This window comes from Archocentrus centrarchus, chromosome 23, assembly GCF_007364275.1.
Source record: "Archocentrus centrarchus isolate MPI-CPG fArcCen1 chromosome 23, fArcCen1, whole genome shotgun sequence".
In the NCBI taxonomy this organism is placed as follows: Eukaryota; Metazoa; Chordata; class Actinopteri; order Cichliformes; family Cichlidae; genus Archocentrus; species Archocentrus centrarchus.
The window spans coordinates 14,816,628-14,841,223 of record NC_044368.1 but is presented as its reverse complement, the minus strand read 5'-3'; the positions used below and the strand labels follow the sequence as shown (position 1 = coordinate 14,841,223).

At 40.4% G+C, this 24,596-nt stretch overlaps 1 protein-coding gene across 3 annotated transcripts in view; it reads left to right on the top strand.

Moving 5' to 3' along the window:
* Positions 1–24,596, top strand: part of nrcama (neuronal cell adhesion molecule a) — a 61,358-nt gene that overhangs the window by 18,495 nt on the left and 18,267 nt on the right. For all 3 annotated transcript variants that reach the window (XM_030719724.1, XM_030719723.1, XM_030719722.1), the window contains exons 2-3: positions 7,330–7,379; positions 23,955–24,131. In XM_030719724.1, the coding sequence (XP_030575584.1) occupies positions 24,038–24,131 (94 nt within the window). In that variant the 5' untranslated portion in view covers positions 7,330–7,379; positions 23,955–24,037. The remainder of the gene's footprint in view (positions 1–7,329; positions 7,380–23,954; positions 24,132–24,596) is intronic.

The window sequence follows — 24,596 nt, the reverse complement described above, 5'->3', positions numbered from 1 at the left end:
TTGAAATAGATGGATAGAGTAGTTGTTATCTCTTGTGGAGTACCACTGAATACTACACTTCATCAGGGTGTTTATTGCATGGAAGTGTAGGAGTGCATGTTTATGTTAAATTAAGTTTTATAGCCCAAAGGAGTAACCCCTGACATTATCATAGAAATCCCCCTCTCTCACAGAGTCAAGTCATACTATGAGGTATTCATCTTCATTGGGTTTGGCCAAGCAGTTCATCTTTCACATCATTTCTTTCTGCTGCTCCGGACCTCTCCCTGTCATGTTTCTACCCCTCTTAGCCTGGCTCTCACTTTCATCCTTCTGCTGGAACTTGAGATGAGTATGATGAAACATACTGGGGATCAATCCCCAGGGAGCTCATACCTGGATTTTTAAACATTTTTACAGTATACCTCACCCAAGTTAGCAGAGAATCAACAAAAGAGAAAAAAAAGTTACTTCCTGCTATTCCCTAATCTTGATTTATACAGTATGCCTTTGTCCTCAGTCTCTGTGTGTATGTTTGACATTCTTGATGACTCCATTGTGTGCGGTGTTGAATGGGAACAGCTTGGATGGGAGAACTGCCCTTTAACCTCTGAAGGGAAAAAAAAACTTGTGGGAGGCTATAAATCTCTCTGATTAAATCCAGCTCCTCTTAGGCTGCCCTTTTTCTGTGGGACCGGACTGTGTGTGTTGTCTGTCATCCGAAGGATGCTCACAGACTGTTAAAATTAAAAACCCTTAGAATAGTCATGGTAACCAGCCCTCCTTTTCATTCTGTGTCTCTAGCACACACAGAACCATTACAAGGGGATGTATGGGTTTGAATTGTTGAGGGGAGGCTTCAAAAGCAGTCTGAAAGGTCAACCTGGCATTGACTTGTGGCCTTTTTTTAATCTAGAAATGGTAAGAAAATACCATTATATGGTATTATATAATTCCCATCTGCCTAGATTCCATAAGCTGTAAACTGAAAGAGGTTCAGCCAGAGAGGAACTGATGGGATCTTCAACAATGTATTATGGCTGGGTTAAAATCAACCATTTAAACTGCAGCTGCTGTGTTTGCTTTTCATTGCATTATATATATATATTATATATATATATATTATATATATATATATATATATATATATATATATATATATATATATATACACAAAACACCATGACACTGTGCCCTAAACCCAACATCTTAATAAGTTCGCTCATCAGTCTATGTGTTCTAAAGGAACATAGACTGATGCACACGGACACAATCACAGTAATAAACCATCTACACCAAAATGTTATTACACACAGATGCTGTATGATGCTGCATGCAAAAAGCTTCAGGCTCGTACAGATAGACATCTGTCACTGTCCAGGTGCTACATCCAGTGGGTGCGCTTGTTTTGTTTTATTTTTCTCATTTTCAGTGAAACCAAAAGGCAGCTGCAACTCTTTTTATTGTCGTGGAACTACCAGCCTGTATTTGGCTTTATCTTCAGGTCAGGGTGTGTGAGTTAGACTTGATGGCACACTTGTCTGGACAGAATATCTCACTACTTTAAGGTAAGGAGAGTGGAGGGCATGCAGTCAAGGCATGTGCTAAGAGCGTGCTTTGCAGGCAGCTGCTACCGTCGCTGATTGCTCTGCCCCCTTGGCCTAAGGGATTATAGCCCCCCCACACAATTTCTATTCATGCCTGGGGTCTGTTATTTTATAACAGGATGAAAAAATCCACACACTGATACATTTAGATGCTTGCGGTTTACTGGCTCCAAGTGGATTCATAAACTCAGAAGGCTAATTGAAACAGGAGCTGGGTAATAAATCAAAGCAGTATTTCACCGGGCCTCGGCACTTATATAGCTTTAATAATCCAGAATAGTGATCACACTTTAGTTGACGTAAGGACACAGAAACACTGGCCTTCATCTTCTGAGCTTACGGTTCACATTCGTAGTATTGCCACAGAGATATTTAGTTTCTTTTGAGATCAGATCTATTTCTGCTGCATGAATCTTTCTCAAGGTGAACTGAAAATGTTTACTCAACACTTTGTTCTGTGCATAGAGTGCTTGTTAGGTAACTCCTCTCTTGTCCTGGTTTTTTAAAATAATTCCCATTTGTTTAAAATGGAGTCGTGTGTGGCACTGGAGGAGACAAATGATGCCAAACCGCCCACTAGAAAAGAAAGATAAACAAAAAAAGTGAATATGTTTGGGGGTTCTTTATCAACCATGAGAAAATTTGGATTTAACATGGAATCAAAGGAACAACTGTTGTAAACCATGCAGATTTTGCTTTGTTAGAAATTTTAAAATGTGTGTTATAATGCTATACTAGCTCTCTTTTCAGGGTCTTGTATAGGGTTATAGAATATATTAAAAGATTTCCAACTACTGGCTTACCTGGCATGGGTGCCATAATAGCGTGTCACATCACTTGGCTCATTTGTTGCTGACAGGAATGGAGGCTACCACTCTGGTGCTAGCGTTTTTGCAGAAGCTTGCAAAAGACTGACTCGGTGCCAGGCCTACATAGTATATCTTATAATTGTACATTAGAATTTCTGTCAGTGTATATGGACAGCTCTCCACAGAATGCAAAAAAAGGAGGTATAATTTTTATGATGCTATTCAACAATTCTGCTTTATCAGTGCTTTCTTAAAAGACCAAGAAATTAAAAACAAAAAACATACCCATACCTACCATCTTGCTGTTTTTAAAATAAATTAAAATAGTATTGAAAAAAATAGAATTGTGCCTCATACTAGGATAAGCGGTAGAAAATGTATGGATGGATGAAAGGTAAAATGATAACACTGGTCTAAATTTTTTATAATAAATAGATTGTCATCTTGTGATATCAATGATATAGCAACGCAATACATTTAGGCTCCCTAGCACACACGACAAGAGCACAAGCACAAACATGTCTGAGAGCGAGAGCAGTGTTTCAGGGAGTTACTTCAGCAACCTCCAACAAAGCACAGTACTTTGCAAAATAGTCAAGAAAACCACTAAAGGTGGAGACAGCAAACTTGTTTCACCACTTGAGGCAAAAACACACCGTCGAGTAAACCCAGGCTACAGAGGCATGCATGGAGGAGATGCCAGCAGCATGACCCAAAAGTACAAATGACTCTACCGAGCATCACTGCAATTCTCACTACATGCGCTCCATGTGAAAGAAAGAGCAGAGGGTCCATGGAAATTGCTGATGCGGTTACATACTGATTATTTGGCCAAGGAGGTCAGTCTGAATGGTGGAAAAAGGAGGAGTTTAAGCAGCTGGTTAAAACTTTGTAAATTTAAAGTCCTTTTTTTACGTAGGTATCCACGCTCCTGAGCAGTTACAAGGTTAAGTTGAAAAGTGTTAAGCAGTTGTGTTATACTTTCACTTAAAATTGGCAGGGAAATCACTGCCTGGTACTTTTGTGCTTACATTTGACTTTCACTGGATATAATACTGTGTCACTACCATTCAAGTATATTTTTTCCCACAATGTGATTAACTTCATTATAAATTTAGTAGTTTTAATGTTGGTTAGCTAATTTGAGACTGTTTACTGCTTATTAACTGACCATTTTGCTATTGTCAGTTAATTAATTTATTTATTTTTTGGTGGTAATACTGTTCACACATTTCTAACCAGTGCATCAGCTTTTCTGACAAGAAATGTGTAGTTTCTGTTGTTTTCTTGTTGACAGGAGCTATCTAGATCTCTTTAAATAAACTATTCTAAATTTCAACTGCATATGTAGATTTTGATTTAGTGATTTACTTTTTTTCACTTTTTTTTTTTTTTGTAATTTTCCATTTAATTTTATATTTCTGTTTTCTATTTGAGTATTTTCTTTTAGCATAATTTTTTACCCTAACAAGCTATTGTGTTTGTGTTGGCTAAGTTATTTTTTATGTTTTGGCTACTATAATATAGGAATTTCTTAACTTTTGGGTTAAAAATTATTCTTATATATTATTAGGTTATAAAAATATCTAAGTGTCTGCCGCTTCAAAACATAAGACTAAAAGAGACCATATCATCTGGAGCCGGCATCTACTTAGCTTAGCTTAGCTGAACCAGTTATTTATAAAACGTTTTTATCTCTTCTGATTATATATTAATATATATATATATATATATATATATATACACTGCTCAAAAAATAAAGGGAACACTCAAATCAACAAAAAATCATCAATGGAAATCAAATTTATTAACCAATGGAGGCCTGGATTTGGAGTCACACACAAAATTAAAGTGGAAAAACACACTACAGGCTGATCCAACTTTGATGTAATGTCCTTAAAACAAGTCAAAATGAGGCTCAGTATTGTGTGTGGCCTCCACGTGCCTGTATGACCTCCCTACAATGCCTGGGCATGCTCCTGATGAGGTGGCAGATGGTCTCCTGAGGGATCTCCCAGACCTGGACTAAAGCATCCGCCAACTCCTGGACAGTCTGTGGTGCAACGTGACGTTGTTGGATGGAGCGAGACATGATGTCCCAGATGTGCTCAATCAGATTCAGGTCTGGGGAACGGGCGGGCCAGTCCACAGCTTCAATGCCTTCATCTTGCATGAACTGCTGACACACTCCAGCCACATGAGGTCTAGCATGTCCTGCATTAAGAGGAACCCAGGGCCAACCGCACCAGCATATGGTCTCATAAGGGGTCTGAGGATCTCATCTCTGTACCTAATGGCAGTCATGCTACCTCTGGCGAGCACATGGAGGGCTGTGTGGCCCTCCAAAGAAATGCCACCCCACACCATTCTGACTAACTGCCAAACCAGTCATGCTGAAGGATGTTGCAGGCAGCAGATCACTCTCCACGGCGTCTCCAGACTCTGTTACGTCTGTCACATGTGCTCAGTGTGAACCTGCATTCATCTGTGAAGAGCACAGGGCGCCAGTGGCGAATTTGCCAATCCTGGTGTTCTCTGGCAAATGCCAAGCGTCCTGCACGTGTTGGGCTGTGAGCACAACACCCATCTGTGGATGTTGGGCCCTCATACCATCCTCATGAGTTGGTTTCTAACGTTTGTGCAGACACATGTACATTTGTGGCCTGCTGGAGGTCATTTTGCAGGGCTCTGGCAGTGCTCCTCCTGTTCCTCCTTGCACAAAGGCAGAGGTAGCGGTCCTGCCGCTGGGTTGTTGCCCTCCTACAGCCTCCTCCACGTCTCCTGGTGTACTGGCCTGTCTCCTGGTAGCGCCTCCAGCCTCTGGACACTGTGCTGACAGACACAGCAAACCTTCTTGCCACAGCTTGCATTGATGTGCCATCCTGGATGAGCTGCACTACCTGAGCCACTTGTGTGGGTTGAGTCTGTCTCATGCTACCACGAGTGTGAAAGCACCACCAACATTCAAAAGTGACCAAAACATCAGCCAAAGCATAGGTACTGAGAAGTGGTCTGTGGTCCCCACCTGCAGAACCACTCCTTTATTGAGTGTGTCTTGCTAATTGCCAATAATTTCCACCTGTTGTCTATTCCATTTGCACAACAGCATGTGAAATTGATTGTCAATCAGTGTTGCTTCCTAAGTGGATGGCTTGATTTCACAGAAGTTTGATTTACTTGAAGTTATATTAAAGCATTAAAGCAGGATTTGTTTTATGCTAAGAGAAGCAAATATCAGCCTCTTAGCATAAAGGTGTTCTGTTGAGAGGCACATAAACCTACAGACATCCCCAGAGTTTATTAGAGTTTGATTTGGTCCCCAAATCTTGAACTGTTTTGTTGAAAAGAAAATCGTATTCTTTGTTCTTCTCTGCACGTCGCTTTTTGTCACCATGGCAACCTGCTGGAGCATGAGGTCAGCTCTGCTAGCTTTGCTCTCGTACCACCTCCCAGCTCTGCTCTCTCTCTTTTTATACTATCTGTGTACCCCCCACCCCCCCGCACTCAGATGATGAAGCGCTTTTAGATTTGCCAATTAAAAATGTATGCTTCTGATTCCCCCTCACTCTTTTTTTTAATGTTATTCCCCATCTCTCTTTCTCTCTCTGTTTCTCTCTCTCTCTTTCTCTTAAAAGCACTCTTCCCCCCCCACATCATCCTCGCTCTGCCTCTTCTGCCACAGTTATCTGATGTCTTGTTGCATTCCTGTCTCCATTCATTAACATCTTACACTGTTTCTTCCTCCTCTCTTCATCTGTGTCTGCCCCCTTTGGTCTCACTTCAATTTGTTTCAATTCAGCTGAGATAAGATCAATGCAGCTCAGTTCAAATGGGATCAGATCAGTTCAGACCGGTGCACATTGGAAAATTCATTCGGTTCAACCTGATGCATTTGAATCAATATACTTTCAGTTGTCTTCATTAAGATGAAATTGGTTTATTTAATTATAAGGTGGGGTTATACTTTTTTAAAAATTTTTAGACCGTTTACTTCCTTCTTATGTCATGTTTGGGGTCAGGTCGGCTCATTCGGGTTCCTCCAGTCACTCTCTAAGTAACAGCATCTAGTAATAGATCACCCTTCTTTTTATATTATCCAGTAAATTCAAACAGCTCAGCCTTGTCTTGTTAATGGCTGCTAACATGATTCACCATCTTTCCCATCTGAGCTAACTACAGTTTTAATGGCTTCATGTCTAAATGTGCCAACGCTCTTTGTCTGTCACATTTGTTTTGCTAATATGAGATGAATGGGGAGTCTCTCAGGAGATTATGATAATGCATTCACGGTCACGAAGAGACGCCTGTTTGCGGGAAGCAGAGGTCACTGTGTGCATGTGCGCGTATGCTGGTGGGCAACCTTTCATTTGTGTTTGCCCCTGCTGGATGTAAAAGTAATAAAAATGATGGGAGACATTTTGGTTATTGATTGAAGTCCTTGTGCTCAGCCAGACACTGTCATTTACTGGGTATTCCCTAGAGAGCTACATGGGGGTGCCCATGTATTTATGTGGTGCTGGTGTGTGACACTGGCCTTGTATAATGAATGAATCAAAGAGGACTAAGTAAGTGTGTGCCAAGTATATGTAGTTAATTAGAGGTGCTCACTTGGAATTTTTTTGCTTGGCCAAGGTCTTTTTTGAGCCATCACATTTTTAGAGAGCTGTGATTGTGTCTTTTAACTCCAACTCCTTCTCTCTTAGCTAATGCTGATTAGGGAATGACAGGATGCTGGTGTGAGTCTGCATAAATGCAAGCTGTGATAGACTTTGACTTAGAATTTCTTTGCTAAGACTATTCCGTAAAAGCACCTTTACGACATAATGTCAAAGGAGTCAGTGTGATTTCCCATGGACACTTCATTAATTATTTATAGTAGCTCTAATCTGGGTTAAACTCCTCATTCATAGTCATTTCCCTCCTGTTTGTTTCAGGTTGAAATAACCATTGAAGACAAACAGCAGCTGAGAATAAATCCTCACAGGTAAGTCAAAGATTGCTTAAGAGTATATTTGACTGCTTGATTGTATTTTCTCATTTAAAAAATTCATTTTTTTTAAATGATTGATATTTTATTGATTTTTAACAGCAACATAGAGATGTTAAAAAAGCATAACACAGGGAGGATACATCTTAACACAGCGGTTTAAGCCAGTAAGCGGCAGAGTTAAATTAAAAGAAGCTAAGCAAACAGATTATGTGAGTATGTGCTTGATGATGTGTGAGCGTACATCCATCATTAGACAAGGAGTGTCCTACCCAACATGACAGCAATTTGAACCCATTCCGTATACATAGATGAAATTGTGAGACTGAAGGAGGATGAGTCCGGTTATTCCAGTGTGAGTAACATGTGACTTTCTCAGGATGTTGACCCATTCTTCTTCTGTAAATGTGGTTCCATATTCTGTTTACCTTGCAGTTTTCAGAGAACAGGTAGAACGAGTGGCTGCTTGTTCAGATCATTTCTTTTGTGAAATTGTAAGATAGGGCATTGGGTTTGGCAGATGATGTGTTCTCTGAGTAGTTCTAGTCCTTGTTGATAACATCTAATTTCTTTTGAAATGTTGATTTTAAAGTGTCCTGGTCATTGTAATTCGGTATGACCAAGAGTGTAATGCTCTTTACATACACTCATGAATGGTATGAATGTCATGGTAATTTTGAGCTATTAATTATGTCTTTGAACTGTTCTTTTTCCAGGGTGGAATGATTGTACAACATACACCTGTAATTACTTTAAAAAACAAGAATTGGGTGCACAAGTTTGAATTTATTTTGGATTTTCTCCAATCCACACAGGGCCAAAAGTATCCATACAGGTGCAAATATACTGTTTATATGCAGTACCAGTCAAAAGTTTGGACACACTTAAACTTTTGACTGGTACTGTACACCCCCCACTAATATTTATTTAAATGTCTCTTAGCAAGTTGTACTTCAACCAGATGCTTTTGTTAGCCATCAAGAATCTTCTGCCATAATTCGAGCTCTTTTTGGTAGAATTGGTATGAGTTCATTTAAATTTGTTGGTTTCTGGGCACAAACCTGGGGTTTAAATGTAGTCCATAAATTTTCAACAGGGTTGAGGCTGGGGCTTTGGGAAGGCCATTCAAGAAGTTCAATGTTAGCCTGCTTTATCTATTCCAAAACCAGTTTTGATGTATGATTGGGATCATTGTCCAGATGGATGAACTTTACTTTTCCATCTATTTTGTGCAATGTACCAGTACTGCCGGCATCAAAGCAATCCATGATGCTACTGCCACCGTGTTTGACAGTATTTACAGTGTTGTTAGGTTTGAAAGCCTCACCTTTGCTTCTCCAAACATACTTCTTCTCATTGTGGCCAAATAACTCAATCTTTGGCTCATCTGACCATAAAGCGTCTCCAGAAGGCATTTGGCCATCCGGGCAGCTGCAAATTTCAATCGAGCTTGAAGGTGTTGATTTTGGAGCAGGGGTGTCTTTTTTTATGGTTGGCACCCTCTTAGTCCATAGCGATGTAAAACTCACTGCTCCAGCAGTTTCCAGTTCATGGCAGACTTGAGCCCTGGTGGTTCCCGGGTTGTTTCTGAACATCCTAACCAATTTCCTCTCATCTGAGGTGACAGTTTGATTCTTCTTCCAGACCTTGGCAAAGGAGTGACGCATCTGAATAACTTTTATTTATGTGCGATTGTTTGAACTGATGATCTTTGAATCTGCAGCTGTTTAGAAATGCTCCAAGAGACCTTTTCAACTTGTGTAAATCTACAATTCTCCTTCTTAGATCTTCACTGAGTTCCTTGGACTTTCCCAATGTTCTGAGTATTGATCCACCCAATGAGTGCTGTCAAACAAATCCTTTTTATGCTGCAAAGAGAAATTAATACTTGTCATGATCACTAACAAGCTCTTAGGTCTTTGCCGTGTCACGTTAAAAGGTACCACCTATTAAAAGATTTAAGTGAGTTTATGTATATATTTGAGTCTGTATACATTTGACCCTGTGTGGATGAGAGAAAATCCAAAATAAATAAAGAACAGTTCAAAGAAATCATTAAAAGCCTAAATGATGAGTGAATGTAAACTTCATGCCACAATTATATACAGCACCAAGAGGGTCACCCAGGTTCTGTAACAGCAAAAACTGCTTATACTTTGCTTTTACTCACTTGTAATGCTACTGCAGTTAGTTATTCTTTGCTACGTGTGCACAGTGATGTTACTGAATGTGTCAGCCAGCTTCTTCTTCGAATACCCCAACCTCAGTTTTTGCTGATGTCATGTCTGGCCTAGTGCTTTTTTTGGGTTGTATTTTTTTGTTTCAGTGATATGCTCCTGTTGTGTTATGGTTAGTATCCCTCCAAGGGGTTAGTGCTCTATGTGCATAGCCATATACGTACTTGGTTTTTGTTATATACTAAATGCTGGTTGTTCAGTTTCTGAAGGTACATATTACATTATGTATGAGTCTAACAGACCTACAAATAAATTTCCAATTGGAAACACACATGAAAGATTCTTTTATGAATTTATAAGCTGCTCAATCCTTAGTTGTTCTTCAAATAAAAAGGTCAGATGGCATGGATGAAAAGTGCTGAGTGTTGAAGCATGACTCACAGCTGGCAGTGACTGATACCCTTTGCAGTCTTGGCCCTCCCTCTTTGTATCTGCACTATGTACAGTCAGCAGGTACAAGTAAGAAAACCAAGAACTGTAGATTAATGTTCATGGATGCCATAACCTCTGAATAGTCATGACAGCCTATTAATTCAATTCAATTCTGGCACTGTACATAAATGTATATGTGAAAATAAACCCTATGGGCCAAAAGCTCAAGCTCAAAAGGCTCTGTTTTGGACAGATTTTTCTACTCTTGGCTCTCTATGATGTCAGTGAGAGTGGATATCCCTAATATGGTCAATGCAGGCACATAGTGCCACCACCACCACCAATCACCCTGTTCAAAACTTTTGTTTACAAGGGGGAGACAAGTAGAAGAAAGTTGGTTTAAAAGGAGCTAAAGTGGCTCGTTTCTGTCGGTGAATGAATTGAGATACAATATAAGATAAATGAACTGTGAATCATGTAAAGCAACTCTAGTGCAAGAACAAAAACACAAATATGGAAATGAGCATAATAGTTAAATTAAGTGTCAATTTGTTTAGATTAGTGTGGTTATTTGAGACATTCAGAGGTTCAGGCTCATACTTTGAAAGATTTTTTGGGGAATGCATTCAAATGTAACCTTGGAAAATCCTTTAGGGCACATAATAAAAATAGTCAGAGTCACCATAAATCCACAGCCTGAAAGGTCAGTACAGGTTAGTGTAATTACTCAGCAACTGTTTGAACACAGGACCTTGTTTATGACTGGATAAATAGCAGCCACATGTCCTGGCATCATCTGCTGCTCACCTGATGCTGAGCACACTCTGGTGCACATACAAAGGGCACACAAACACAGGAGGGTGGTGCATTGATGCAGTTTAACATTCAGACTATCAATGGAGGGAGTTTTGAAAGCGTAGTAGTGATGTATAAATGTTAGAAGACTGGACAGAGAGTGGTAAAGGGCAAGACACAGACCTGTAATGTACTTTGAGATACAGAAGAATTAAACAACATTTTTCAATACATGTTAGAATGTGATTGGTCTTTACTGAGCAGCAACAAATATAATGGCTTGTGAGTTAACACAGTCAACAAGGCACTGCTATATAGCATGCTGGGGAGCAATAGTCTTAGTAAGTAGAGCACACTCAGCAATTACATAACACATCACTACAATGTTTCCACCTTCCAGTACTATCATTGTTACCTCAATAGTCCCATGAGAGCCCTCTACTATATTGCAGTGAGCCATAATTTTAACAGTGAGTCATTATCACGGCAGTTTATTTAACTGAAAAAAGGTCATGGAAAAGTGGTTTGAATTCAGTTATTGCAGGTAGTGATGATGGATCTCCTCTCTTCCCTGCCCTCTTCCTCCAACCTTCCTCTCTCCTCCTGTCCACCCGTCTCTGAGTAATCCTTATGAACAGATGGGTGGAGGAGAAAAAAAAGGGGGCATGCCAGCTTGTTGCACTGCTATAACACTGTCAATCAGTCCCCTCCCCCTCTCAACCTCCTGCCCCCTGTCCCATCCTGTCAACATTTCAGCCTGTTCTGCCTTAATATTTCCCACTGTGTTCTTTCTCCCTCATCATTTTATTTCCCCTGCCTGCCCCGACGGCTTTGTCAGTTGGCCTGTCAGTCGGTTTGACAATGTGACTATCTGTGTTATATCACCACCGCAAGAACCATATGTGGGAGAGACTTAAAGGTGTAGCAGTCTTGTCCTGAAGGACAAACACAGTCACATATTGGAAAAAAGACAAAAAAATAATAGGGCACACACACTAACTCATGCCAGAGTCACATACCAAGGCCACGTGCAGCTGTGTGCTTATCAATACCTTTTACCTAGCAGTGGCCCCAAAGGAATACCAATGAGACTTGGCTCGTTTACAAGCCCAGCTGGGTTTATGCCCTGTCACATTGTCACAGTGTATTAGGATGAGACTGCCTATTGATTTTAGGGTTTTTTTATTTAACATGCAAGTCTTTGCTTCATAGTAAACACACTTTTTTCCACAGTTTATATGGTGGAAGGCTCTGCAACAGCCTTCTTCATTCTGTGTAGTGTGAACCACTCTTCATTTTTAATTCTCTTCATTTTGCAGGATAATACCTGGCTTTAAATTTTAGAGAGATGGTGCAGATAATTTTGTTTTTCATAATGTAGACTGGATTGTTGATGGCAAAGACCTTGGCAGTTATAGTAAATGCATTGTGAAAGATCATATATCACAATGCATTTAGAAGAGGGAAAACAGTGACGTGATGAAATGGTTTGGATTAACTGTGGAGAGAGATGGGATCTCATGAAATAAGGCACTGATTGTATTTCATACTGATCGCTGTATACATTTTTACTGCACAAACTGACATTTATTGCAGTGAATGAATCAGTAAAAGAATAAGACTATAAGGCCTGTAAAGTTTCTTGATGTCAAACATATTTTTTTTAGGATTACTGAGTTTCTCTCACAAACTGTCTCACACACACACACAAATAAAAAAAAAATTAAAAATCACTTATAGATCGAGCCAGGCATGGCCCCCCCCAGGTCTCACTGAGCCTTTTGATTGAGATGACCTTAGACAGGCGAGATACTCACGACCGATGCCCGTACACACCCAACCAGGCTGCCGGGAGCCAGCAGCAAACATGTTGATATGCAAAATGCACACAACTGTCCAGATATCACAGCAATATAACTGGATCCAGATGAAGCGAATTTTAATGACAGCCATCGTTAATGGCTTTTGATGAGTTATGCATGGATGAGTACTCCCCTCTCCTTGTTTAAAGGCAATTATCATTTCACAAAGCCATTGCAGTTTATTATGTAACCCTTGGTTTAACGGAAGAAAAGACAACTTAAAGTCATTTGCCTTTCATTAGATCTTCATTGGTCTATGAGCTAGGTAGACAATTTTAAGATCTGTCCAGGGACAACAGATGAAAAATAGCCTTTTGGCTAATTCCTGGCCTGCCCACTTTACAGTAATGTTAATTAATGTTACACTGTCCTGTCAAATAAACTAATAAAAAAAAAAATGAAAAAAAATACAATATATTCCTAATGTTGTCTATGGGTTTTTTATGTTTTGCTTTAAAAACCCAATGCCATTTATCTTGTGTCACAAAACGAACACTGCAGATTGTGTCTTTGGTCATGCAGTGCGAATGATACCTTCAGAGTCCTCCCTTCCTATTTTCTCACTCTTTTTACATGAATGTGCCTGAAGCTGTTAAGATTCACTTCTTGCAAAGGCAGGGCTGTTCAATAGGATGAATAGGAAAAGGGGAAGCAGATAAGGACAATAAAAAACTCTTTTTACTTTGTTGCAGTCAAGCTATTCATATCACAGGATTATGAATGATTGGATATGCATGGGAATTTACTGCAACGGGGTTTAATTTAAAGTGGTTTTATGGGGGCGGGGGTCAGCAGATTTTCAGCTTATGTCCCTTTTTATACAAGACTGATGTACAAACTGGCATCATCCCAGTAAAACTGCACAGAAATAATATTACGTAAGATTAATTTCACTTGCACTACTCATTCATAAATAGACCTGTTGTCTCCTGCTTTAAATGCTTGTGATGCATGATGTTTTTAATCCCCAGCCAAACAGCGTACAGCCGGTGATCATCCCAGATGGAGGGGGGGGGGGGGGGGGGGGGGGGGTTGTCAGGTGATGCTTAATGGCCCTTTCAGATACATCATTGATCACTTTATGTTAACTAATACAGAAATTATGATTTAAAACAACACAAAGCTTAGAACACAAAGAAAACCAAGACCAACTTAGCAGCCTTTGGATACCGCAGGGGCAAATAAGCAAAAATCTAGCCATGCATGTTTATGATTAAAAATATAAAACTATATTTATATATATTAATTAAATTATAAAATGAATTTGTAACAGAAGTTTGACTTTTTTTCATTGTATTTTAGCTTGAATGGAAACTTGGTTTAAAATCTTTCAAAACGTGAAATGTATGTTTACTTTAAGACACAACTGTGTCTATGTGACCAGGCAACCACCGTACAGTCATACATGTGTATCATTTGTGATTTATGCAGATGACACTGTCCCTTGTGAATCGTGTTTTCTTGGACCAAGCAAATTGGTTAGAAATGCATTTTCAAAACGAACACTGTTGTGAGTTGTTGTAATGAGTTTCAAAACCAGGTCACATTGTAGCTACGTTTCCATCATCACAGCTGTACCATGTGGCACTGTGGCTACATCTTTTATTGCTGGAGGTTGTCACCTTGTCCGCTACATCACCCCTGCCCACTTCAGCATTATCCTGGTGGTAAACAACAGGAAGGACAATAGCTCCCGTGGGCCACTGTTGTGGGTTGTTGGATGGGGGGTGGGCATGGCATGGTGCATGCTGACCGTCAGCACTCCGCCAAGCCTCAGAGAAAAGCAGGGCACTGGGCATTCTGCGGATGGTGCTAGAATGACTGATCCTAAAAAGGAAGGCCCTGTGTGTATGTGGGTGTGTGTGTGTGTGGATGGGCAAAAAGAGGATGAGATAGTTTGTTTTGATTAGGTGGCGGTGTTGATCTTGTTTATCCGGTTGGGGGCTATTGAGGACAAAGGACCAACCAGGTCTGTTCTTTTGACTGTAAAGAAGCGGCGTTAGTGTAGTGAAAGCTCTTCTTATATCAACTTCCAGTGTAGCAGATAGCCTTTTAGATAGTCAGCAGGCTCTCATAAAGCATTTGCAACCTTAGATGAGTTGCTTAAATGATAAAACCTCGGATAGAAGTTGGGTAAAGCCTGCTGAAATTGCTCTTTGTCAACATTCAAACTGCTTACTGCACAAAAGTACACTAATTCATTGGGTATGTTCCAAGTATATGAGTGTCTGCAGCTTGGGTTTCTGAAAAATATAGTATGTTAAGCAAGCTGACGTAACATGATTGATGCTTTGCTACAAGCACAAACTGCTGAAGCAACTGGACATAGTGGCCTTCTTGTGATAGTCTGGTGGCAAGGTGGACAGAGCGCTCACTTTGTTGGGAACCCTTCTGCATCTTCAGCAGAGTCATCAGCATTTCACCCCTTAACCTGTACGGCTTACCCGAGGGGGGGGGCATCGAAGATAAGGTTAGTCTTTACCTGCAGATCGGTCCCACCTGCGAGCTCTCTCAACTGTTGGAAACAGCAGCAGCTGACTTTGATGGGAAATAATGATGCGCTCCATTCTTTGGGATGGACCCTCATCAACCAGGTTCTTGGTCTTTGGGACAGCCAGGTTACGATGTGGTTCAGCGTGCAGAGGCCTGCTCCGCACTGCTTGCAGGAAGGAGCATAGCCCAGATTTTAAGGTTGCGTGGAGTTGGCACGAGGTCAGCTACAGCACACAGGAGGAAGGCTAAATTGCCACAGTCAGTTTCTTCCAGGACAGCAATACTCCAGTGCTTCATCCCATTGCACGTGCTTCATCCCCTGGGTGGCAGGCCCTACTGCTACCATATGGTGGTCTTCTTCTGTTGCCTCTCAGACTGTGCACCACAATGTGCCTCCTGAATTTGGCATTACAGTACATTTATCAGTTTTCCTATAAATTAAAAAAACAAAGAACCATCAGTAATACATGGCACTATTTTATTACATCACCATCAGTGGGAGTTTTGTGCCTTTTACAATAAAATGTGTACTTTGCATTGCCCAGCTTCCCATTTGTCTGGCTGAAAACACAACTTATACCCTGTAAAGCTTCATAAAATGCCTCTTTTTACAGTCCAAGCTGAGAGAAGTGCAACCCTATCTGCTTATTGAGTGAAGCATAAATAAGTAAATGATATTGGGTTCTGTAAAAAAAATATATCAGAGCATGCGTGAATAGCACCTCATCTATCAAAGCAGATTAGTGAGGCAGTGCTACCAGTTATTTTCCTTCCACATACAGTCAATGCTTTGCCCCAAAGAACAGGCATTTCATTGTCATAGATTGGTTACAGAAAGAAATAGAGAACATGAGTCCAGCAGTCAGCCAATAAAGTTACGAAGCAGGACAGATACAGGACTGAGAGTAGGTTGGTGGTTGTGTAGTTGTGTGTAGGTGAGTGTGTCTTTCGTGGTGTATCATCACTTGGCATTCATGGACTTTGCATAGACCTGAGGATTTACCAGTGAAATCTTTTACCTGAAGGAGTTAATGGTTTTATCTCAGTATGACACAGTGAGAGAAGACCCACTCTGGTTTGTCATTTGATCTAAAAGTGCATTCAACAGGTTGTTTATGCAAAGTTTGCCAAGTAGCCAAAGGTTCATTAAAAAAAAAAAAGAAGGGCTGTTCAGTCTTTAAAGTATAGTAGAATCGATGGATTATGTTCCTGCATTAAAAAACCAAACCAAAGAAAAAAGGAATATTACCTGATAGACTGACACTAACACCTGCTTTTCATCAATGAAATGCAGCATCAGTTGTGAAGACGGGAAAAAGTACTGTGAACCACTGAGCTAAAGTTCTGTCCTCAGGCATTGGTTGCACAAAAGCAGTTGTTTGGTGTGGGCCCTGCACTGTTTTGTATCTGGTTACAGGAAAGATGTCTCTGTCTTCCTTTCTCTTTTCTACTCTTTTTTCTGAAGCCTAGAAACTGGAGTAAGTTTTTCAGCTACCGGTGTCATTTCAGTGCATTTTTTTAAAATCACAGTTTAATGGTAGTTTCTAAACGGTTTCACATGCACATTATTACCCCTCTGGGTACCCACAGTGGAATGACAGTGTAAAGTCTGCGTTCACAACTGAAAGAAACACAGCAAGCAAAGAAAACATATCTAATGTCAATTTTGATTCCATGGTGGACTGCAGCTTTTACCCTGCAAACTGAACATTATGTTATTGTGCTGTCAGTTATGTAAAAAAAGTGAACTATCCGAGAGCTGAGCTACAGATGAGAGAGCATCCAGTCCAGTCTAGCTGAAAGCAGTCTGACTCAGTCTATTGTTCACAAATATCTCTGTCACTATGATTTGATGCGACTGCAGATGATTGTGTTTTCCATCCCTCCCTCTAATTTTCCTCCTGCTTCCCTTTTCTGCCTCACTCATCTCTCTAGTCAGGCTGTCATCCCTCAGTGTCTCTCAGTGTGACTGAGGGCTGCGTAGTGACCAACTTAGTAAGTTGCTTCAGGGTTTGCAAACTAAGAAGACTGTTGGGTTTGTGTCAGCTGCCTTCACATCTGGTTATGATGAGTGCTTTTGTCAAGGGTAATTCAAGTGAAAGTAACCAGGAGTTGAGTATCAACCATCAAGTCTTCCAACTAAGGAAGATCATTTGTCCTACGTCTGTAACACCAAACCCTCAACCAGGAGACTGAAGCTCAAGTCTCATTTGGAGTCATTTTAAGTTTTACTTTCACCCACTGTTGATTTTCACTCCTTGTTTGATCAGGTTTATATATAATAATTACTTGGTTAAACACATGTTTGAAAGCTCCATTTACTTGTTTACCGTGGGACAGATTATAACACTAGTGCACATTTTCACTTTTGTTACCCGCCATGGAGGTTCTTCTTCTTTTTTTTTAGGGTTTGCCACAATGGATCAGTTTCCTCCATCTCACATACCAACCCTCTGCATGTCCTTTACTACATCCATGAATCTTCTTTGCGGTCTTCCTCTTTTACTCCTGCCTCCTACTCCAGCTCCATATTCAACATCCTTTGTCCTAACTTCAGGTTGTAATAACAGTGTGCACAAATTACTTATGGTGTGGCTTTTCAGTACAAATGGGTAAACTTGAAGGAGTGAAACCTGATGTCATATAATGTCCCTGATAAGTCAGTTTAGCCACTTTTGGATTCTCCTGAATCTGAAGTTACCCTTTTTTTTTTTAATACATAGAACACACCACAGGTGATTCTCTGAATGAGTTGCTGAAGGTCAGTGTGTGGCATATACACTGACCCTTTGTATACATTGTACCAGCTACTTTAAATGCTCAAAACATAGACTACTGTACTTTAAAGCTAAAACAAATGGTGTGATAGTGAAACTGCATCTTGCTCGTGGGCTTGATTTAAGAAGGAATTGCAAAACACAAAATGACACAGTGAGAGTAAGGCTGAAAGAAAGGGGAAGGATAAAGTGGTCGAGAAGGAAAAGGCAGAGCCTGAGGGTGACTTTTTGACCCATGCACTTTGACCTTTGAGTCAGTAAGAAGAGAAAAGAGAAGGATGAGAGATGACCTGCCTACTAGCTAAAGTCATCCCACTCATCCTCCATTGAGTCCTCTTTGTTTTCATCATCTTTGGCTTTTTTGTTTGGAGCCTCTGAGAAAATGAGCAATGAGAAATTACTTTTGCCCATCTAGCTTCAGGAGGAATGTCCCGCTCTGTACATGTGTGTGTAATTACACGTTTAAATTTCTGTGTGTGGATGATACTGTTGCCAGAGAAATATCTTCCACCACGCTGCACAGTACAGCCTCGTGGCTTTAATTATTACAAATTTAATCAGCAGGAGTCACAAACACATTCGGTGTTGAAGGACTGGTTGTCACTGTCACGCACATGTTGAAAGTTTTATTGTGCATGATCATATCTAGAGTTTCTGTATTTCCAACATGAATGTCTGAGCACTGTGCTTGTTAAACCCCAGTGACTTCTAGCTTCGGAAATATGCAGATGATGACATTTGTACATGTGGCTAATTTTATGCGAGTGTGTTTGTGCCTATGCTTGACTGAATCATCCGTGTCGCCTACCTTTTTCTTTTTTTTTTACCTCTGGGCAATCTTCTCTCCGGAGATGTGACTTGGATGAGACATAAAAACTGCTTTTTCTACAGGATTAGTTACTTTATAATATTTATATTTTATGTTAAATGAAAAACTTAGAAGACGGATCTCAGTCAGTTTGTTCAACTTAGCTTAAAGACTGAAAAGGGTATAATTACAGTAATGTGGCAAATGAAAAGTGGCTGACCTTTTCATGGTTACCAAACCCACCCGCCAGTACAATGCGCCACCGTCAATGCTCATTAATTAACTAAAGCAAACCGAAATATCCCACAAAACCTTGTCGTTTGTCTTTTCCTTAATTAATTGCACGTGTGAACAAATTTGAATAAAATTGTAATTAATTTGAAGACAGCTCATATTTAATTCTATATTATCATGCAGAGTTGATGTGTGACGCATTTTCTTTGCCTCTGTTACCTTACTTTAGTGAACAGCTAAAGGTGCTTTTTCTTACAAATCTTTACTAATTTAGCGAACGGTTTCATGTTTTTCATAGGTTTCCACTCTGCGGTTGTGGTTGAATCTTGTTTCCTCACATTTCTCAGATGGTTAAGAGGTCTAAGGGTCTTTGTTTAAGGCTTGCTAGTCTTCTTTACCTTCTTTACCAGTCTAATTTTTTTTCAATTCTTTGGGAAACAGAACAGAAGCCTAGCGTAATCCGTAGCCTAGCTTGCTGAACAACAGGGCTAAAGAGCATATTACTGAATACAGAGTGAAGTAAATCTGTTGTGCTTGTACACTTAATTTACTATGTAATTTCATATAAATTATTTTATGTTTAGCTGTAAAAAAAATCTCTCTCTCTACTTTCAAGAAGTGGACTAAGATGGTAATTGATGCAGAGTGTTTCAATCTTTTCTGATGCTATAAATATCTTCATTTTAAACCCTCTTGTACATTCATTCTCATTCTTCATTCTCAATCATCCCATTCCTTCTCTTTTTTACTCTTCTTAAAAGCATCCCTGAATGAATGAACTGGAGCTCACTGTGTCTCTGTGAGAAAACGCCCCCAAGGTCCAGCACAGCTCAGTATGGCCAGTGACACCGTGTGGGAGGCCAGTACTATTATAGCTGCATGGGCCATGATCATAATTAATCTGAAGACTGGCTATTACATTTGCATTTGCATGATCATATTACCTTTCTCCACAATCAGATTCGATGATTTTGTTGTGTGGCTCTTTCTCCCTGTTGTCTCTCCTCTCGACTAAGACCGTTTTCATTTTGAAACGGTGTCGTTTTGATGCGTTTCGCCCTTCTGTTTACACGACAACAGAGTGAAAACGATGTGTTTCAGAAACGGGGTCCAGAGTGGAGCGTTTCAGAAACGCACCGGCTTGCGTTTTCGTGTAAACACTTGAATCCGGGGTGATTGAAAACGCTCGACTCGCACATGCGCACTATGGTTGCGACGGCCAGTTTTTCGCGCACGCGCAAACTGATAAACAGTACTCGCGGATTCACGAGTGCTTCTTATGCTTTTCCTGTGTTTTTACCGTTTTGTAATTCAGCGTTGTGTGCAGCAGCGATCCAACCTCATCATCTGTCCACACAAAACCTCTCACATTGGCCGTTTTGTAAGTAATGAACAATTTGCCGCACTACCTACTGTGTCACTCCACGCATGCGCGTCTTGCGTAAACAAACTGCAAAGAGAAAACCAACGCCAACTTGTGGCCTGGCATGGGAACTACATCGTTTTCATCGTTTCACATGTCCTCGTGTAAACGCGGATCGTTTCTGAAACGCCATCGTGTAAACGAAAGGCTGAAACGCATCAAAACGACACCGTTTCCAGTGAAAACGGCTTCGTGTAAACGGCACCTAAGTTGTGAGAGGAATATCCAATAGGACGTGTCAGCATAATTAGATGTGTCCTGGGGTTGAATAAGCTCACACTCTCTGCCCTGCTCAGCTGGATAAACTCTGACACAATACTTTCTGAGTGTGTAGTCATTAGCATACTCTTTCATGTCATCAGACATGCTTCCTATCCCGCAGAGTAGAGATAGCCTGAAGCAATGAGCTTGAAAGTTTCACCTTCAGATGCCTCCGAAGACCTCAACCCCTATCTGTCAATATAATGTGTGTTGTGTTTGTGTGCACTGCTTACAGAATAGCGTATATGCAAAGATGCATGTGCTAGTTATGAATAATCAGTATGTCAGGATGCACTGAGACATGGCTCCACCTTGATCCATCTATCTCATGTGTGCTCCTGTTTATAGCCTGAGTAAGAATTACACACATGACCCTGGTGTTCCAGATCCTCCTACAGTTCAGACCTTCTGGGGAAAATCTTGTAATTGCTTGCCCAGACTCCTAGCATCGTTGTGTGGGGTGCAACCAACTTGTTACTGGTTTAATTCCACAAACTCTGCAAAGTTTTTTCCCACACCAGAACTATAGACATAGTTCCACTCTTCCTTGCTATGCAAAGCTGCCCCTTTTACAAAATAAGTCCAGAACCCTTTTTGGTTTAAAGTGTTACTAGCAAGTAACCCCCCCAGCTGCCACACCCACCCGCTAAATCAAGAATTAACTGTGATTAACTACATTTTTTGGAAAACTGATTTCAATTTTAGTAGCCACACACAGGCCTGATTACCGCCAGACCTGTTGAATCAAGAAACTTAAATAGAACTTGTCTGACAAAGTGAAGTCAGCTAAAAGATGTCAAATAGTCACTGACATTTATCAGTCTGCCGTTTGCCAATTACAAAGCCATTTCTAAGGCTCTGGGACTCCAGTAAACCACAGTGAGAGCTTGGAACAGTGGCGAGCCTTCCCATGAGAGGCCGGCCTGCCCAAATTACTCTAAGAGCTCATCAGTGACTCATCCAGGAGGTCACAAAAGAACCCAGAACAACATCTGAAGAACTGCAGGCCTCAGTTGCCTCATTTAAGGCCAGAGTTCATGATTCAGCAATGAGAATGATGCTGGGTAAAAATGCCATCTATGGGGGAGTTCAAAGGAAAACCACTGCTGACCAAAAAGAACACAAAGGCTCATCTCACATTTGCAAAAAAACATCTTGACGATCCCCAAGACTTATTGGAAAATATTCTGTGGACCGACGAGACAAGTTGATCTTTTTGGAAGGTTTGAGTCCCGTTACACCTGCACAAAACTAACAGCATTTCATAAAAGAACACTATACCAAGATTCAAAAATGGTGGTGGTACTGTGATGGTCTGGGGCTGCTTTGCTGCTTCAAGAACTGGATGACTTCCTGTAAATGATGAAAACATGAATTCTGCTCTCTACCAGAAACCTCTGCCTGAAAGAGAATGTCTGGCCATCAGTTTGTGCCCTGAAGCTCAACTGCACTTGAGATGCTTTGGCCTTAAACAGGCTGTTCATGTTTGAAAACTGACGTGATCTGGAAGGATGAGACTATTCCTATTATTCCTAATGTACAGGAATTTGCTGCTATTCCCTCAGTACAGATAGTCTTCAATAAATTGGAGTGAATGTAGCTAAACAGTAAAAATGATTTACATCTGCTTTTAGACAAAAAAATATATATATTTTTCACAAATACAGTATCAAAAATGTGTAAGAATTTAAATAAAAAAAATCACTTATATCCTTTGTTTTTTTTTGTACAAGTTGATTTTGTCCATAATCCACAAGCATTCTGCTCATATATGCTGATTGGTCTACAACTCCCTTGGCGGCACCCATTTACTAATGATACCTAGATGTTAGAAGAGCAGTTAAAATACAGTTACACCTCACAAGTACCCCCATGAAACTAGCAAGAGGGAATTTTCCATTATAGAAAAAAAGGGATGATGATTTCAGTCCATGGAAACTGCATAGGACATTAAGGGAAAAACAAACACACATATTTTCCTACTCCCCAAGGCCCTGTTTACAACAGCCCATTAATGCCAACACAATTCTATGCATTTGTGATGGCTCATCAATCTGCATCTATTTGTTTGGAACTACACAACAGAAGCCAGCACTCATGGTTCATGTGTAACTTGATCCCAATGACACAATGACAAGGGTGATGCCTCTGATGTGATGTGTTTTTGCATGTGTGTGCCAGTCTGTGCGAGGCTAGCAGAGCTGTGATCATTCCAGCCCATTACACTCACATGCCATATGTTTACAGGCACACACGTGGTAGGAGGGGCATCTCATTGGTGCACATGGCGCGTCTGAGTGGCTATTTTGTGCAGAGGTCAATAAGATGTGTATGCAGCTAGTGCCAAAACTGCCCAAACATATTAGTCCATGTCTGCTTTTTAGAATATAACACCCAGTTGATGAATTTTGACAGCACAAACACTTGGAAGCTTATTGTGCTGTATTAGTGTGTCTCATTGGCATTTTTGTCAGTAGAGACAATGGCCGAGGACAGACGCGTGCACACTGCTGAAGTGTTTAAGTTACAAGGACGGGAATGTGTTTTGTTTAGGGTACTCCTGCCAGTGTCTTTACATTGGAAGAATGATAGACTATGCATGAGAGAAGCCACTTGCAAAGCTTGACTTGAGATACCCGACTTTGGAAATAGAGCCACTAAACCTCATAGGAAAAAATGCATAAAAGTAAACTTTCCATTGTAGTTCAGACTAAATATTTAGCCCTATTTACCTATAGTTCATTTTTATAGATACATCTTATGTGCATGACACACACATCATTTAAGTGTAAGTATCTGAGGATCTTTAGAGCTTGAAAAAAAGGCGACTGGACTTCTGCCGTTTCATCTCTTATCCACGAGGGTTCTTCAGACCTAAAACCAAAAGGTGGAGAGTCCCAGGTATTTAAACTCTACAGGGGGCTGTCCCCTTTGTAGGTGGTTGTTGATCCCACTTTTAATCATGCGCATCATCACATGAGCCAAGGTGTGGAAAAAGGGGACTCCAAATGAGACAGCCCCCACTAGGGTTTCAATACCTGGGACTCTCCATCTTTGAGTTTTAGAATTGAAGAAGCCTCTTGGATAAGAATTGAAACATCTTTAAAAAATTCAGAAGTCCAGTCGCATTTTTTTCAAGCTCTTGAGACTACCACGACCTGGATGACTGAGAATCTACATGGACGTATCTGAGGATATTGCATGTGCACTTGTTGTGCCAATAATATTAAGCTAAGACAAATCTCTGAAATGAAATCAAAATGGGAAAAAAAAATTGGTTTTTCATATTTTTTTTTCCTTCTCTGTGTAGTGCAGATTCAGACTCCTCCACGGTGCCGACCACCTTCACCGCTGTTAGACCTGAGGAAAAGGTTTTCTCCGTACTACCTGAGCATGGACTGGAATAGGAAGTGGGTGCCTGGTGTTGGAGCTGTGCTATTGACACTCCTAAGTCACATGACTTCAGCACTTGAAGTGCCTCTTGATCGTAAGTATTGCCCTTTACACGTGCTGTGAATGTAAGACATGAGGTTTCACTCGTATAACTTTTCTCAAATTAATGCAATTTTGATGAAATACTTATTGTTGGATAATATTGTTGGATAAAGTGAACATATTTTACCTTACAGCAATGAACTGTTCTTGACTAGAAGGATTTCCTTCTGATTCAGCTTTGCATGCTTCAGCATGGGGTGGTGTTTTTTCATTATAAAATACAATTACAGCTTTAAGGATTTCTATTTATCTCAGTATCACACAACCTCTTTAAACCATTGAATGTCTTCATCTACTTTTCTTGCATTTATTGCACCTGTGTCACTAAACGCCTTCCCCAAAAAGTGTGCAGGCTCAAATCAAATGCTTAAAAGTACCTGAAACTATTTCACCTGAACCTGTTGTTTAGTCCCTGCAAAAACTAACACCTTTCCTTGATATTCTATTACTGTGCATG